Source organism: Peromyscus californicus, unplaced genomic scaffold (assembly GCF_007827085.1).
Source record: "Peromyscus californicus insignis strain IS unplaced genomic scaffold, ASM782708v3 Scaffold_16__1_contigs__length_79575227, whole genome shotgun sequence".
Lineage (NCBI taxonomy): Eukaryota > Metazoa > Chordata > Mammalia > Rodentia > Cricetidae > Peromyscus > Peromyscus californicus.
The window spans coordinates 45,399,000-45,416,032 of record NW_026294458.1 but is presented as its reverse complement, the minus strand read 5'-3'; the positions used below and the strand labels follow the sequence as shown (position 1 = coordinate 45,416,032).

At 39.9% G+C, this 17,033-nt stretch overlaps 1 protein-coding gene across 1 annotated transcript in view; it reads right to left on the bottom strand.

Annotated features, from left to right (window-relative positions):
- Positions 1-1,136: 1,136 nt before the first annotated feature.
- Positions 1,137-17,033, bottom strand: part of Pros1 (protein S) — an 85,692-nt gene continuing 69,795 nt past the window's right edge. Inside the window, exons 15-16 of the mRNA XM_052740961.1 lie at positions 6,623-6,712; positions 1,137-4,151 (exon numbers count right to left, since the gene is read on the bottom strand). Of these exons, the coding sequence (XP_052596921.1) occupies positions 6,645-6,712 (68 nt within the window). The 3' untranslated portion in view covers positions 1,137-4,151; positions 6,623-6,644. The remainder of the gene's footprint in view (positions 4,152-6,622; positions 6,713-17,033) is intronic.

Below are 17,033 nucleotides of genomic sequence, written 5' to 3'. Positions count from 1 at the left end.
GGGGCAAGGAGGAGAGGGCATCTTTCCCTCATCCCCACCACCACACAGCAGACAAGGGAGGTGGTATCAGGTATGCCCCTCTCACACCCTCAGGGCTGGTTCATTCGCCCCTGCCTACTGTCAACTCTACTGTGCTGCCAAGGCAAGGTGGAGGACCCATTCTGAGTGCCGCAGGTGGTGGGGGATTGGGTCAGGCTCTCTAGATGCTGCAAGTGCCAAGGGGCAAAGGGAGGAAGGTATATTTCCCTCACCCATGCCACCACATGGCAGACAAGAGGGGCACGACCTGCTCTCCGATTCTCACACCCTCAAGGCCAGCTCGACCATGCCCCTGTGAACAGGGTCAGCTATATTGTGTTGCCCACATGAGGTATGGGGTCCTCTCCTGAGTGCTTCAGCAAGTAAGGGGCAGGATCAGCTCTGTACAGCATTATCCTCTCTCTCTTTATCAGGGTCATGGACCAAGTCATGGCCCTTGGCAGCAGCCCAGACCCACATATCTGGTGACAGCAGGGTATCTGTTTCAGCTCATTCCTCACCACCCTTGCCTCTTCAAATCTGCCTCTCTCCCATGCCCATGATTCTGTCTCTGCCTCTCTCTATATCTATCTATCTATCTATCTATCTATCTATCTATCTATCTTTCTATCTATATCTCCCCCGCTCCATATCACCACCCTCTACTTACTCACCATAATGGTGTCAAATTGCCTGGTGCCAGAGGTGCTGGGCGGGCTCATGGGTAAACTTCTTCATGCCCCAAGTCCAGAGACCTGGGACGGGGCTCTGGTCACAATGACAACTTTTTATGAGCCAGCACATTCATACATATTCAAAGGTTACTCAAGCATAAGGGGCAGTCACTGAGGAAAGGAAATAATGCTTATAGATTTTTGGATCATTTGGAATATATGACAGATGTATGTATAGAGGAGCGTTTCTTGGGGCCCTACTCCTTCCAGATGAACAATTACTAATAGATTCACCACCACCACCACCACCACCATCACCACCACCCCACCACCACCCTACCCCTCCTCCCACCCCCACCCCGCCAGCAAGAAAATTCACAGGAGAACTCACAGGAGAAAAAAGAAAGTCAGAGTCCAACTTTAAATGTGTTGAGTTTTCAGTCATTATTTTTACATCCAGGAGAAAATGAGGAATAGTATTAAGGCTTGACAAACAGGAGAATAAGTACAAAAGATCTCTACTGCCATGTCTAGTACTGGCAAAAGCACACTAGCTAAAACCTATTGTTCTTTTGACCACAGTCATTCTTCTTTCAACACAAAACAAAGAGGAGCAGAGCCTTGATGTTAAAATTCAATGAAACGTCAAGGCCTCCATTTTGAGCATCTGGGAAGCATGTAGTTTGCCTCGGGGGCACTGAGTCGGGCCTCCTGCCTAGACTCTTCTTTCATGCTCACTTTCCCACACTCAACAAAAGTTTTTTTCTGTCTCTTCTAAGAGACTGATGATTCAGGAAAGTGACTTTGTCCTAGGATGGCAAACCTATCAACCTATAGATGCCATTCTATCAAAATGAAGAAGAGCATCATTGTGTTTCTATTCCTATCCCTGCCTGCAAATGCAGCCTGGGTGCTCCCTACCAAGAGATATGTTCAATGGTCACAAGAGTTCCCTAAATTCAGCAACCAGATGTCTAGCAAAAATACAGAGCAACCTCAGTCATCACCATGTGTATGTGATCCAAGCTCAGTTTAGACTTGTGGTAAAAAGAAACACAATACAATAACCAGAAGTAATTACAAGACATTCAAATCATTTAAAGATGTCCTTTGAAAAACGACAAGATGGAAACACACTTTGAAAACCACAGATCATCTTAAATATCCATTCTCACCATCCCTATTACTACTCACATTCCCCACATGGAGGGCATCAGCTATAAAAATCTTCCTTGCTGATGATCTCAACTGTCAACTATGTGCTACACTTAGTCCTAGCATCCCACACAGGCTTTGGTCTTTGTCTCACTTTCCTTCTCTCCCTGAGTTTGTTTACGTTGTTGGGTTTTAGAGTTAAAGAAAAAATTATGTGTGTATATGTGTTCATGTGGGTACTTGAACCTGCATTTGTGGTCCTTGTGTGTGCTGGATGTGGAGGCCAGAAGTCAAGGCAGGCATTTTCCTTTATCTATTTTCACCTATATTTCTGAGATAGCATCTCTCACTGAACTTGGAGCTTGCCGTTCTGGCTAGACTGGTTATCCAGCATCCTCCAGGAGTCTTCCTGTCAACACTTTCCCCTTCCCGAGCACTAACATTAGAGGCATGCTGCTATGCCCAGCTTCTAAGTGGCCTCTGGCAACCAGAATTCAGGTCTTCACTTGGCATCGTTCCTGCCCTTCTTGTTTTTGTATACATGACAACTCCCTCCTCCCATTTTTTTCTTTAGTTTTGCCCGTGTAATTTATTCATCCATCATAGCATCAAAGTGGTATGAGAACTGAAAGAACTTTCTGTAGAGGTCTGAAGCTAGGAGAAAGCAAGAGAGAAAGAGATGGGGCAGGGAGCAGGGGGTATGTACACAGTTCCTTGTAAACCTGGCTCACTTGACTGTTTACTTTCAAAACAATTTGCTGTCCTGGTGTTTGGTTTTGCCTTCAAACTCCTAAGTCTTCCGAAGATAATTAGAGGTTTCCAGATATTTCTCTTCTAGGATCCCTAGGGATTGGGAATCAGTGGAAAATTAAATATCATTCCCTCTATTTACTTCAAGTTGTAAAGACTACTAGACTCTCCAGTTCTCGTTCCTTCTCTGTTCTCTGAGGAGAAAGCTGGGGCACTCATAGTGCTCTGCCCGGGAGAAACAAGGATGAAGTTTCTGTTGCTTCTGTGGCTAAGATGCTGATATTGCCAGGTTGCCTGATTTCTCTCACACACATTGGCGCTTTGCTGTTCTTTGTTTGTGTGTTTGGTTTTTACTGACTTGCTTTTGTGTGGAGAAGTTGGATTTCATGAATAATCCACCTTTGTTTAATGTGTCTTATAATATTATCAATAAAAGACAACCATGTAAAAATGCAAAACACACTTCTTTTTTCTGAAATACCTAAGGCATTCTAGGTTGTTTGGTAACTGAGCACTTAGCTCGGCAGAATTTTTATGTCATTAACAAGTTTCAGGTTAGTAAAGCACAAAAATAACAATGTGCTTCAAAACGATTCATAGGTGAATCATTTTTCAGTAGACTGAGTGATCACAAGTGGGTGCATACCATCGTAATCTCTTAACTGGAAACATAACCACTACTTTTGCTCTGAAAAAAAAAAAAAAAGATTTTACAAGTGAAACCTCTTAAGTAAAAGCCCAAATTCAGGTGGTGTTTTTGAATCATGATCTCTCTGGTGATGGTTGTATTTGTTTCAGTCATCACTATTAGTATCTCAGGGAGCATATATTCTTCACCTCCATTTATAGAGCAAGAAACTGCCCTCAACTGGGTTAGAGGAGTTGGAGTGCTAACTGTGGAAGAACCGGTACTTTCTGATCAATCTGTCTGGTAGCACACAAATTATGTGACATGCAACTGTCCATTAAACCCGCTTAACTTTTCATTCAACTGAGTAAGGAAACATCAACCTAAAAACATGAAGGTTGGCCGGGCGGTGGTGGCGCACGCCTTTAATCCCAGCACTCGGGAGGCAGAGCCAGGCGGATCTCTGTGAGTTCGAGGCCAGCCTGGACTACCAAGTGAGTCCCAGGAAAGGCGCAAAGCTACACAGAGAAACCCTGTCTCAAAAAAAAAAGAAAAAAAAAACATGAAGGTTTTCTGGTTTCCTCTATTGCTAGACTGCTTTACAGACAGGATGGAATTGTTGCTGCATGATAGAGAACAATTACACGCAATAAATGATAACTGTTCAGAAAGAATGAATTCTTATTTAGAGCACATTATGTACCACTTGTGAAAAATGCTGAATCCTTCAAGTAGGATGGAAGAAAACTTGAAATAGAGTTGCTTCTCTCTGAATAGGAGCTGTTCTGTGAATGCATGTGCTTAATGTCACTATAAAATATCACCTCCAATGCCCCACTCTGTTTGCAGACAGCATATTCTTCAGTCACAAAGTTATGATTCATATATATCAAGTCACTTAGCACCACTGGCGAATGTTTGCCAATCTGAAATATAAAACAGAGAGGGTAATAAAACCTTAACAAGCAGCAATAAAACTAATGAAATATAATCTCAAATATACTACTCTAATTCATCCAGAAAGGAAACACAATCATCCAGTCCTAAGGACGGGGAAATGGAGCCAGCTCCATAAAAACGCATACTCACTGTGGCAACATGCATCATTTTAGAATTAGAACTCAAAGAAAATTCAAGCTCATTACTAAGTGGCCAAACAAATGAGGATGACAGAGTGAAGCAACAGCCCACATATGCTTACTTTGGCTCTGTATTGAAAGCAATTGAAATGAAAATATTGTTGTTATTTTTAATCGAGGTAATCTTCTACGCTGAAGATAAAGTTCAGGGTAGTCAGAATGAGCAGTGTTTAAGAAGTTAGTTATGACTTCCAAGATCAATATGCAAGCAGGTCACAAGTTTATTTACATACGGTTTACATATGCCTGTAATAACCATGCAATCTAGTCCCAAATCACTTCAGATTGATGCTCATTACGGTGTCTCTCGAGACCTCAATTTGACAATAGCGCATTTCCCTATTGGCATGTTCATTCTCATCTGTCCTTAAAAACTTCCAATTCAAATATTAAGAAAAAAAGACAGAAGAAAAACTGGGAGGAAAGAATAAGGATGGAGGGATGAGGAGAGAAGGCAGAGAATGAAAAAGCACAGCTTGTTCTGTAGCTTAGATATTCTGTACACAAAAGTGAGAGAGGGGATTGAAGGAAACAAGAGAGAATAAACAGACTTACTCAAAGACGAAATCACAGCAGACAAGATTCTGCCTTCTCTAAACAGATGCCCACTGTGGCTTTGCATATGGTGAAGTTTATGCAGCCAAGGAAAGGGAACCAGACCAATGGCTGTCCATTCTCAGAAGCATCCACCAGACAACTAGGAGCTCTCTGTATGTTTTGCATTGCCAGAAGATACTTTCCAAAGATTAAAGAAATTCATATCAATGGCCATGCACACCCCCAGTGAAACTCAGAAAACGTGGAGGTTCAAGTAGAGTCAAACAATGAATGATAAAGGTTGCTGTTCAGCTATGTTAAAAGCAAACAAAACTAATGAGGAAGAAAAAAGTACTGCACAAAGATTGGAAATCTGAATTCCTACTATGCAAGAGGAACCAATGAAGTAACAGAAACATTTTCCAATTAAATGAAGCCACGGCCTGTGACCATGCCTACTGTATGATGCATAAACTAAAATATTTCTTAAACTATACACAGGTAATAATGTGCTTGCAAATATAACAATGGAAATAAAGTGTCATTAAAAATGTATGAATCAGTGAAATGATTTCCTTCTTTTTTTGCTCCTGTACTTTAAGGACAAATATAATGAGAGTTAACACTCATATAAATAATGAAACATGTCTTATTTACTTTCTGTTTCCTCGTTTATGTTTTAAAATATTTATGCTCCTACCTATTGATTGTGTTCCCATTTGGTTGATACAAACATTGACTTCAGAGTTTCCCCTTCAGAAAAAAAATAATAATGCTATTTTCCATCTGTTGTGAAACTTCAGTATTTTATTAAATCTATCATTACAGTGATATAATTCAGCATGCTCCCTTTCTAGGGTGTCCTGAAAGAATTCTATAGGGGAAAGACCTCTTGTAGAAGTGAAATAATTAATTTTACAAGAGTTTTCAGCAATTGAAGAGTTAATGCGGTTTTCTTTCTCCTGAACATAAATGTCTGATCATGTGCTGCTCTAAAAAGAAAACCAAGCTAATGTCTTTAACACATACCTGCTTTTATCGCTCTTCGGTGGAGTAATTCTCAATAGGATGGGCATAATTTCACAATATTTTAATATGAATGATGTTCTGTGCACTAGGAGAAGTGTATTTGAATGCATTCACGTTTTAAGTGCATAATTTACATTGTTAGTCTGAAATATACAGGGCCCTTTCACTTATAGGACATTCATGTACCGCCACCTAGTGGTAGCCAAGCATTGTACTACTAGCCCCATTTTAAACAAAAAAACAAAACAAAACAAAAAAAAACACTGCATGTTTTTTGTTTTTTCTCATGTCAGAAACCATAGAAAAAAAGCCTAGAAAATAGATCGGCTGCAGTATCCTGATCCCATAGATCTAAGCCTAAGCACTTCTTTATAAGCAAGATGAAAGTGCGTTTCAAATCAGAGACAAGTTAGCTTAGCTGATAAGATCACAGGGAGGAAATTGCATTTCTCCTGTTGTGGCTGTTTAATATTCTGAGTATCTTGTGCAAGAGGTCTCTTAGTAACATGAGAGATTGGGGTTGGGTGATGGATGCAGTGGGAGAGTAATGAAAGGGGCGTCTTGATGGGGAGGCATTTGGGGGTCAGGCAGAAACTCCCACGAACCTACAATGATGACTCCACCTGAGACTCCTAGCAATAGTGGATAAGTAGCCTGAACTGGCCATCTCCTGTAACCACATTGGTGCCTACCCCAATAGTCATCAGAGAGCCTTCATCCAGTGACTGATGCAAACAGATGCAGAGATCCACGGCCAAGCCCTGGGCTGAGTTCAGAGGATCCTGTTGAAGAGAGGGAGGAAGGATTGTACAAGTCAGGCAGGTCAAGGTCATCACAAGGAAACCCACAGAAACAACTAACCTGGGCTCATAGGAGCTCAGAGACTCTGGACCGACAGCTAGGGAGTCTGCATAGGACCAACCTAGGCCCTCTACATAAGTGTGACAGTTGGGTAGCTTGATCTACTTGTGGGACTCCTAGCAGTATGAACATGGCCTATCTAATACTTTGACTGGCTCTGGGGAACCTGTTCCTCATACTGGGTTGCCTTGCCCAGTCTTAATACAAGGGGAGGGTCTTAGTCCTACCTCAACTTGATATGCCATATTTTGTTGACACCCATGGAAGGAAGGCCTGCCCTATATGAACAGACACAGAGGAGGAGATGGGAGGAAAAGGGGGAGGGAAAACTTCAGTCCAGATGTAAAATAAATGAATAAATTTAATTAATAATAAAAAGTGGGGGAAAGGAGATCTTTCAGTTGACCAACGTCATATTATTCCTAAAAATCACTTTCAGAATCACAATTAGAATAAATGTGCTGCTCCATAATCATGATGGCTGTATTACCTAACCCAGAATCTAATTCATGAATGGGAAAGTGTAGAAGCCTGTGTCAGGAGTGGGCCAAAGGGAACAGCATTAATTGGAGATTCTAACCCCAGAGTATCATATTTTGATTAACTACATCATCTGACTATCATCCCAACAACATAAACGTTTGCCCAGCTCCCTTCAGCCTTTTTCCTTCCTTTGAACCTTTTTTAAAAAATCCCCTCAGACTTGTACTCACACAAGTCCTGATCAGAATAAACTTATTTAAATGGATTTCTATCTCACAAGTAAAAGTTTTTCTTCTAAGAGCAAAGCATAGAAATCAAAAATTCAGTTTGATAATAAAATGATTATGGATTTCAATGAAGTCATTTTTAACTTATGAAAGACTAAGATTTGTTTTTCTAGAGATAAAATATTTTGGAAATGTAGTAAAAACTGTATACAGTTACTGCCTTTTCTCATCCTAAAAGGTAGTAAGTGAAATGATGTAGTTTGCATCAGATATAAAGAGAGATTTCAATTCTACTCCCTTTATATATTATCTTAATGCTATTTTGTCATATTGGTTTATAATGTAAAGTCTGAAAATGTGAATCAACTCCAAAGGCTAAAATCCTCAATTTTTTCCTTTCTTTTTTCTATTTATTGAATATCAATAATTAATTATTAGATAACAGACATCAGATTCTCAGCAGATATAAAGTCTGCATGAATATAAACCTAAACATAAATTTTTACTCTTAAAGTTCCAGTAATTGTACAGCTTTCATTAAACATAGTGATTTTCTAAAGTATATGTATGGCTTTATATTAAAGATGAAATAAGCAATATTAGTTTTGTCATGAGTACTTATTGTGGAAACTAAAACACATTCCCAAGTAGACAAATTTTAGTCAACAGGGCTTTATAATGAAGGGTGGTAAAGATATAATTAAAACCACGCCACACATTAAGTGCCTATCAATTGTAGAAATTTTTAATTTAGTCTCTGTGAGTTTTGTGGCAGGGTAGCTATGGATAATAGGCCTGAATGCTTTCTGTAAATGAAAGCATCCTGAATCTACAATCCTTGTGGAGGACGTGATGTGAGTTCCAAGGATCTCACTCTGGGTTATCCAAGGAGGACGCAATGGTCAGCCTCATAGGCACATCTGTTGCTTAAAGGAAGACTGGAGGCACCAAGTACAGAAACCCGGCTGAGATGCTTTAAGCAAAGAGGAGGTATTTGTTACCTGCTTATAAGAGTACTGCGGTATTTAATAAGTGATTCAAAATACATAATGGGACTACCTATAGAAACAGACAAATTTAAAAAACTGTGACCAGTTTGAAAGACAATGTTCTTATTTACTGCCTCTGCAGTGAAAGGACATAGGCTTTATTTTCCTTTCTTGGGGGCACTGTAATGAATTATCACAAACTTGGTTGTCTAAAATAATAGGAGTTTATTCTTTCGGTTTTGAAGGTCACTCCCACCCACTTCTTTGATGGAGCTACTGGGGCTGGTAAAGCCTCTCAGCCAACATAGGCAGAGAGCAGGAAACACTTGGGTATAGCATGAATCTTAGAAGGTCTGGCCAACTTCTCAGCTGATCTTGTTTCCTCAGACTGGAAGCCTCTGTGTCCTCATCCAGAATGAATCTCAGCTGAACTGCTGCTCAAAAAAGCCTGAAAGCTTAACCAGCCAAATGCTTAACCAGGCCAAATGCTTCTAGTTTCTGGTCCTCACGCCTTATATACCTTTCTGCTTTCTACCATCACTCCCTGGGATTAAAGGCTCACTTTCTGGGATTAAAGGCGTGAGTCACCATGCTTGCCTGTATCCTTGAACAGATGGATTTCTGCCTCTGGAATGGTAGGATTAAAGGCGTGTGCTACCACTGCCTATCCTCTATGTTTAATATTGTGGCTGTTCTGTCTCTGACCCCAGATAAGTTTATTAGGGTGCACAATATTTCGGGGAACACAATACCACATTTCCCCTCTTTTTGTCTAAAATTTAAAAAAGCTTATAACTAATACAAGAAAAACTATCCAATAAGCATATACAATATATACAGTCAAGAATTATATTAACAATGTCTAGTCCATTAACATTTCACAGACTCATTAATATATAACCAATATCCAGTCCAGTAACATTTGACAAATTCAGACAAAAATTTTTCAATACTTATCCTATTTAAAACAAGTAGTTCCTTTTTAAAAGAAGATTTAATTTCTACCTTTTGTCATTTTTATATCTTCCCCTTTTTCTTTCAGTGTAGATTCAGTGATCTACCTACTTATCCTATTATTTCTTTATCTTTTTTCTCAGAGTAGATTTGATGATCTATCTTATGTCTATATTCTCTTTTTCTTTTTGCTTTCTAGGGGTGAAGATATCTTTAGGGAATCTTGAAAAGAAAATTTTTGGGTGAATTGTCAAGTCCTGTATCATTTGTTCAGTCTCTTCAGATTCCTTAGCCTTCATTCTCCTAAAAGACAAAAAACAAAAACCTTTTCCCAAGATTAATTTTGGGGAGGTTCCTTTTTGGCAAGTTATTATCTGATTAAATGAAAAGGCATGTGTTACTGGTATAAGTTAGTTTAAATTGGATGTTCATGCTGGTTGATGAACTATCACCTCCTCTAATTAAGAAGTCTCTCTTGTTCAAATCGAACCTTTTATCAATTTTGATGGTACCCATAGCTTATCTTCTCCTGTAGAAACAAAAGCAAAACCTTGTCCCCAACGTAACGCATATCCTGGTTTCCATTCTGAGGTCAGCACATCCTTAAAGTATATAGGCTGATTTAATTCTGTAGTTTTTTTCTATTATCCAATGTCTCTCTGCAGCTGTTGTTCCTTTCTCATGCCTCCATGGTCCCACCACTGTTTGTGGTTCAGTCCCGGCCGAAGCTTCTCCTTAGCAAGCCTCCTAGGCTGGCCTCAAACTCGGGATCCTCCTGCCTCTGCCTCCTTCAGCAAATCCAACCAGTGTGCCACCACAACCAGCCGAGTGTAGCTTGGGCCTGAGCTGGGGCCCACAAGGCCACAGACAAGCAGCTTTTTCATGAATTCATATCACGAACATTGGGCACCAGATGTAGCAGGAATCTTAGAAGGTCTGGCCAACTGCTCAGCTGATCTTGTTTCCTCAGACTGGAAGCCTCTGTGTCCTCATCCAGAATGAATCTCAGCTGAACTGCTGCTCAAAAGCCTGAAAGTTTAACCAGCCAAATGCTTAACCAGCCAAATGCTTCTAGTTTCTGGTCCTCACGCTTATATGCCTTTCTGCTTTCTACCACTACTCCCTGGGATTAAAGGCTCACTTTCTGGGATTAAAGGTGCTCTGTGTTTAATATTGTGGCTGTTCTGTCTCTGACCCCAGATAAGTTTATTAGTGTGCACGATATTTCGGGGAACACAATACCACCACACTTGGGAATGCACAACTACCATGTCTCCTCCGAGATCCACAACCTAGTGAATAACGAACAACACAAGGTATATTCTAAGTGGTTTCCCCAAATTAATATGCTCAAACATTAGTGTTATAGGATTAAAAAGGAGAGCCTTAGAAAGTTATCTAGTGAAGGAAGTGAAGCTTTCATTGATGATCTTTGGAGTGTGAGATGCAAATGAATGTACTGAGTGTGAATGGGGGTGGTGAATGCTGGACAACACAGAGTCATGGGTAAGTTATCTAGAACAAAGTTATGCATGAACATTTCTTATGGAAACCCACTATGTAGTAAGCTTATTTGAAAATATAACTCAAAAAAATTTGACCACAATTATTCTGCCTGTGTGAATAATGCTGCTCCCAGAAGACAGGTTGACTGATACAAATTCCAGTACAAGGCACAGGATACCTCCCTATAAATTATCAGTCAGGGATACCCCCATGGGCCTCCTACAACACAGGCTGCTGCTGTTACCATTGGTTACTCACCATAACCACATGATAAGACCCTATTGCTGAAGACATCTCACACTTTGGCTGCAGAGCATAGAGAAATCCATCTCAAATCAACCAGGAAATTCCTCCCTGATGCCTAGATTCTGTAGTGCTAGACATTGCTAGTCTGCAAGCTGCTGGGGAAAAAAGGTATCAGCCGTTGCACACAGCACTGCATGATGCATGCTACAAGACTGGCCTGGCAGGCAAGATGGGCTTGCAATAGCGACATGACTGTTATGGGCTAACTTATGAACTTCTGACTGAATTTGAGACCTGCACCATATTAGAGAATTTCATGCTGTAATACTGGTCAAAAGCCCACAGCTGTGGAAGTCATAAGTCCAAGGGTAGTGCCCACTATTGTTGCTTTGCTAAATAGTCAAATTGTTAAAGTGCCTTCTAAGTATTTAGGTTTATACTCATCGACTAGAGCTGCTCCTAATTGTGGTTCAAAGGGCCTTCTTTTTACAGTGGTAGCAAAGGTGAGATGCAGAACTGGTCAAAGTGCTAAGACTGAGAGACTGAGCGTCAAGCCCCTCCCTAATAGCATATCTCCCTCAACCTTCTCCTCCCCCATCAGAAAGCCTCAGAGAACGCCACAGAAGAGGAAGCAGAAAGAACGTGAGAGCCATATGTCAGGGCAGAGCGTTGAGAAATGCAAACTTCTGTACTTGATATGGCTACCACTCAGAAACTCACAGCAGCTGTGTTAATATGAGTAAGACCTGCACAAGAGCAATCCAATCGAAAATACAGCGTAGATGAGGTACTCTCCAGGGCCCCGTGTAAAAGCTGTCACCCACCCTTTGACCCTTTTCCTCATCTTATCCACCAAGAAAGGACATGACACTCAAGGTACCAGCTTGAGGCCAGATGGTCCCTTCCCTTTGCCAGTAACTGGACATGCCAACTTACAGAAACAAATTCCTGTCATTTCTAAACTGGAGTAAAACATTTATTTCTGGTGCACCTATGACAGTATTTCTGGGGGAGCTCAGCATTTGAATCAATAAAAGTGGCAAAGTCCACCTCCACCAATGCAGGCAGCATCATTCAGCACATCAAAGGACCTAACAGAACAAAAGGCAGAGAAATGATGACTCAGCTTGACCTGCCTTTTGCCTTGACATCATAGTTCCAAGTTCTGTGACCTCCAGGATTTACTTGAAGGAACTTTTCTGTTCTCAGGTTATCAGTCTGAAATTAGGAATTGTACTATCTACTCACTGGGACTACAACTTAATTTCATGCCTGGTTTTTCTTATTTTCTAGTTTTTTTGTCTTTGTTTTTGTTTTTGTTTTGTTGTTGTTTTAGCAACACGTCATAGGAAAGAATTGTTGTGCATTATTGTTTGAGCCAATTCCTCTAATAAATTGCCTTTGATCTATCCATCTACCTATATCTATATTTATGTAGGTAGGTAGGTAGGTAGGTAGATGAATGGATAGATAGATGATAGATAGATAGATACATACATACATACATACATAGATGATAGATACATACATAGATACATAGGTAGATAAATAGATGCATACATACATACATACATAGAATAGATAGATAGATAGATAGATAGATAGATAGATAGATAGATAGTTACATACAACATACTTACACACATACATAGATGCATAGATAGATAGACAGACAGACAGATAGAGAGACGATGAATAAATAGATAGATAGATAGATAGATAGATAGATAGATAGATAGATAGATAGATAGATAGATAGTCCATCCTATTAGTTTTGCTTCTCTGGAGAACACTAACTTAGGGGATGAATTAGAGCAAAGTAAATAAATTAGTAAACACATTGTATTACCAGGCACCATAGAATGACCTTAAAATATCAATATTTTATTTTATATGAATTTTACTCAGCAAAGCTAAGTCATGAGAAGAAGTGAGAGGCTGCGTCCTTCAGTCAAGGTTCAAGCGAGACAACAGAAATGGAAAAGGTAGAGGTCGTCAAAGAAGAGGAACATGTGTTTGGGTTCTGTTTGACTTTATTGGCATGAAACAAAATAGAGACTGAAATATGAGTTTATCTTTAAAGGCAGACAGGGAGAAAAAGCAGGACTGCAGGCAAAAATATAAAATGTACAAAAATATGGAGTTAAATCGTTTTTAAGTCGGGGGGATGAATAAAGGTCTGGTAGATATAAATAATTGTGATTATTTCCCTTTGTGACTGAGTAGAGTTCACTTCAGTTATTCCCAGAGATGTCAAAGTCATGATGAAACACTCCTTCTGTAAGAGCATTTGAAAATAATGACACATTGAGTTGAGGATTCCCTTTGAGACAGCTCTGGCGTGATTTGTGAGTGTGGGATGTTCTGCAGTAATATGAGTCATCTGTTTTTGCCCAAGACACAAAATTTCAAGAATGAAAAGAAAAAATGTGATGTATGTTTGCGTGCCAATATCTTTCTGGCCTGGTGATATCTCTTTAGACTCCAATGCATTTTCTCCTAAATCACTGGGTTACGATCTTAAGCAGGGGTAGCTCATTCTTCGTTCTTTGAAGACAGAACACAAGCATAAATGGCACTCATGTTTCCACTCTTCTCCAGGCAATGCTCTGCTGTAAATACTCAAAAATATTCTGTTATTGAGACACGTTTCTAGAAGAAGTGGTAATGAAATGCATGACAGTTCATCTCAGCAAACTAAAAAAAGAAAGTAAAAAATTCACATCCCATTTCTTTTTACTGTATTCCTTGTTCTTCCTCTCATTTCCACTTGTACCTCATAATTCTGATGAGCCGAAGTTTTCCATGAAGTCACCAGTATTTCAGTAGGCTAAGAGATATTCCAGCAATAGGTAGAGATCCCAAAAGATAAATGGAATACATTTCTCCATATTGAAGTGTTTGCAATCTAGCTGGTGAGGAAGTAAACAATGATACATATGTAATGGAGTTTACTTTTTATTCAAAAACACTGGCTGCTTTTGAAATGCTATTTACTGGTGTGCATTGGGTGTTCATCCTTTCTTTAAAAATGATATAATCTTCAATGAGAGCCACTGTAAAATAACAGCACAGGGTACATTATGCATAAATGTTATAAATAAGTGCTACACAGCAGAATTTGAGGCTTGATTTGGGAAGAATCTAAATAGTGGTAGAGATGGCTGCCCTATCGGCATGAAAAATGTATAAAGCAAGTTGGGTATTGTGACACACACTTAAAATTCCAGTACTTGAGAAGATGATAGATAGCAAGTTCAAGGTCATCATGGGCTACATAACAATATCCTCTCTCAAACAAACACACAAATAAACTTAATAAACACAAGCTAAGTATATTAAGACAAATGAGCCAAAAGACATTGGTAAGAGCTACAAAATAACTAACTTAATAAAGTAAAAATCCTGGTCAGGGAAAGTAAGCAGGAATACATAGCGATGGTCATTGGCAACCCTCCAGAGGGCTTGGTTATAAAGCAAAGTGATCAGTGGTCGGGAAAGCAATGAACTTCTAAAAAGGGCTGAACTGTAGTTCTTTTGCTTTCTTTTTTTTTTGATGGTTTTTGGATTTTGGTTTCTGAAGACAGGGTTTCCATGTGTAGTTCTGGCTGCTCTGGAACTCACATTGTGGACCAGTCTGATGTCAAACTCACAGAGATTCCCCTGCCTCTGCCTCCTGAATAATGGAATTAAAGGCATGTGCCAACACTGCCTAGCTCTAGTGGTAACAAAGACTTAACTTTAGACCAGTGACTAGAGAAGCTTTCTGGGTGATGGTAAAGTCAGTGGTTAATAGCCTCGTGACCTCTGCGCTATCAGTATGACACTGGACTTCCTGAGACTTTTGTTTATTAGTCATCCTCTCCAGACACTTATCTTGAACAATGTTTCTTAGTCAATCTACAGAACCCATCTTTATGGGGAGTGTCATATATACTTTACAAATGGGAGCAGAGGTGGTTTATAGCCTGGTAACCTTTGTGGTATCTATATGACTGGGTCTACACCAGATCCTTCCCAGACCCTTAAGATGTCACATGTAGTCAAACTATAGAACCCATCTCTATGGAACAGGTCACATACTTTAGAAAGATTTTCAATGTTATCATGTCTTCAGCTTTGTTGTACACATATGATTGAGTTCATCATCACCAGGAAACGTTTCCCCAAATATGCCTAAAATAAACTGCCTTGTGTCAGACTCTCAAAGTTTGAACCAACACCAGTCTCTGAGTCCTATTAAACCAGACTTCCTTCTGGCATCACATAAGGCATTGCTCTTCTGTGTGGTGATATTGTGTTCCCCAAATATATTGTGCACCCTAATAAACTTATCTGGGGTCAGAGAATGGAATAGCCACTAGATAGACATAGAGGCCAGAAAATGGTGGCACACACACCTTTAATCCTAGCCTTCTGGAGGCAGAGATCCATTCGGATCTCTGTAAGTTAAAAGCTACACTTGAAACAACCAGGCATGGTGACACACACCTTTAACCCAAGCACTTGAGATCTCATAACTTGCTTGGGAAAGACACATGCCTTTAATCCCAGGAAATTATGGCAGAAAGGTATAGTAAGGTGTGAGGACCAGGAACTAGAATCTTTTAAGCTTTTAGGCTTTTAGCAGCAGTTCAGCTGGGATCCATTCAGATGAGGACTCAGAGGTTTTCAGTCTGAGGAAACAAGATCAGCTGAGGAATTGGCAAAGTGAGGTTGGATGTGGTTTGTTCTGTTTCTCTGATCTCTCAGCATTCACCCCAATACCTGTCTCCCGGGTTTGATTTTATTAATAAGATCTTTTAAGATTTGTGCTACACTTTTGGCCTTGGTGTTTGCAAAAGACCCCTACACCTTTTTTTTTCATTTGTCCATTTCCTGCTTTTCATTCAAAGATATTCTCTTTTCTCTTTTAATCTTTATCTGCCCCTGTTATCTTTCTTCTGATATTCTTTCTCTTCATTTGCTCTTCCTGTATTCCCTCCCTTCGATTCTGTACTCATCTTTTTTTTCCCTCTCCCTGATGTTTACTTTCATCTCTTATGCTTATCTGGTCTTTTTTCATCATCTCTGTTTGTGTCTGTGTACCCCTCTGTATCTCTCTCTCTTTAGTATTTTCTTCGTTTACTTTTTTGAGCATTTTGAGCATTCATTATAACCCTACTTCTTCTTTTTTTTTTTTTTTTTCTTTTCAAGACAGGGTTTCTCCATGTAGTTTTGGTGCCTGTCCTGGATCTCGCTCTGTAGACCAGGATGGCCTCGAACTCACAGAGATCCCCCTGGCTCTGCCTCCCGAGTGCTGGGATTAAAGGTGTGCGCCACCGCCACCCAGCATAACCCTACTTCTTTACCACCATCTCTTTCCGACCTTTTTTTCTCCTTGATGTCTCTCAATCTGTCACTGTTTACTTCTGTTTAAGGATCTACATAAAAGCAAATGTTTCATCTATTTTCCTGTTTGTTCTCTGTCCCTACCACACATCCTTCACGTTATCTTTTTTATCACTTGTTTCTTCTCTCATTCTTTATTCTTTATCTTATTAAATCTCTCAATGAATCAGTTTTCATACCTTCCTTTTCCTTTCTAATGTTTTATTTTCTTCATCTATGGCTTCCCACCTGTATTTACATATAAGACACACACACCACCACCACCACCACCACCACCACCACCAGCACTACCATGAACAACACTAACAGCAGCTGCAGCATCACCCATTCCCCTCTAGCCTCCTTTCCTTGTTTTCAGAATTATTTAGTTTCACATCTATCCTTCTGCATACTGACACACTCACATGTCCACAGGATTCAGGATGGAAGGAGAGGAGGAACACATA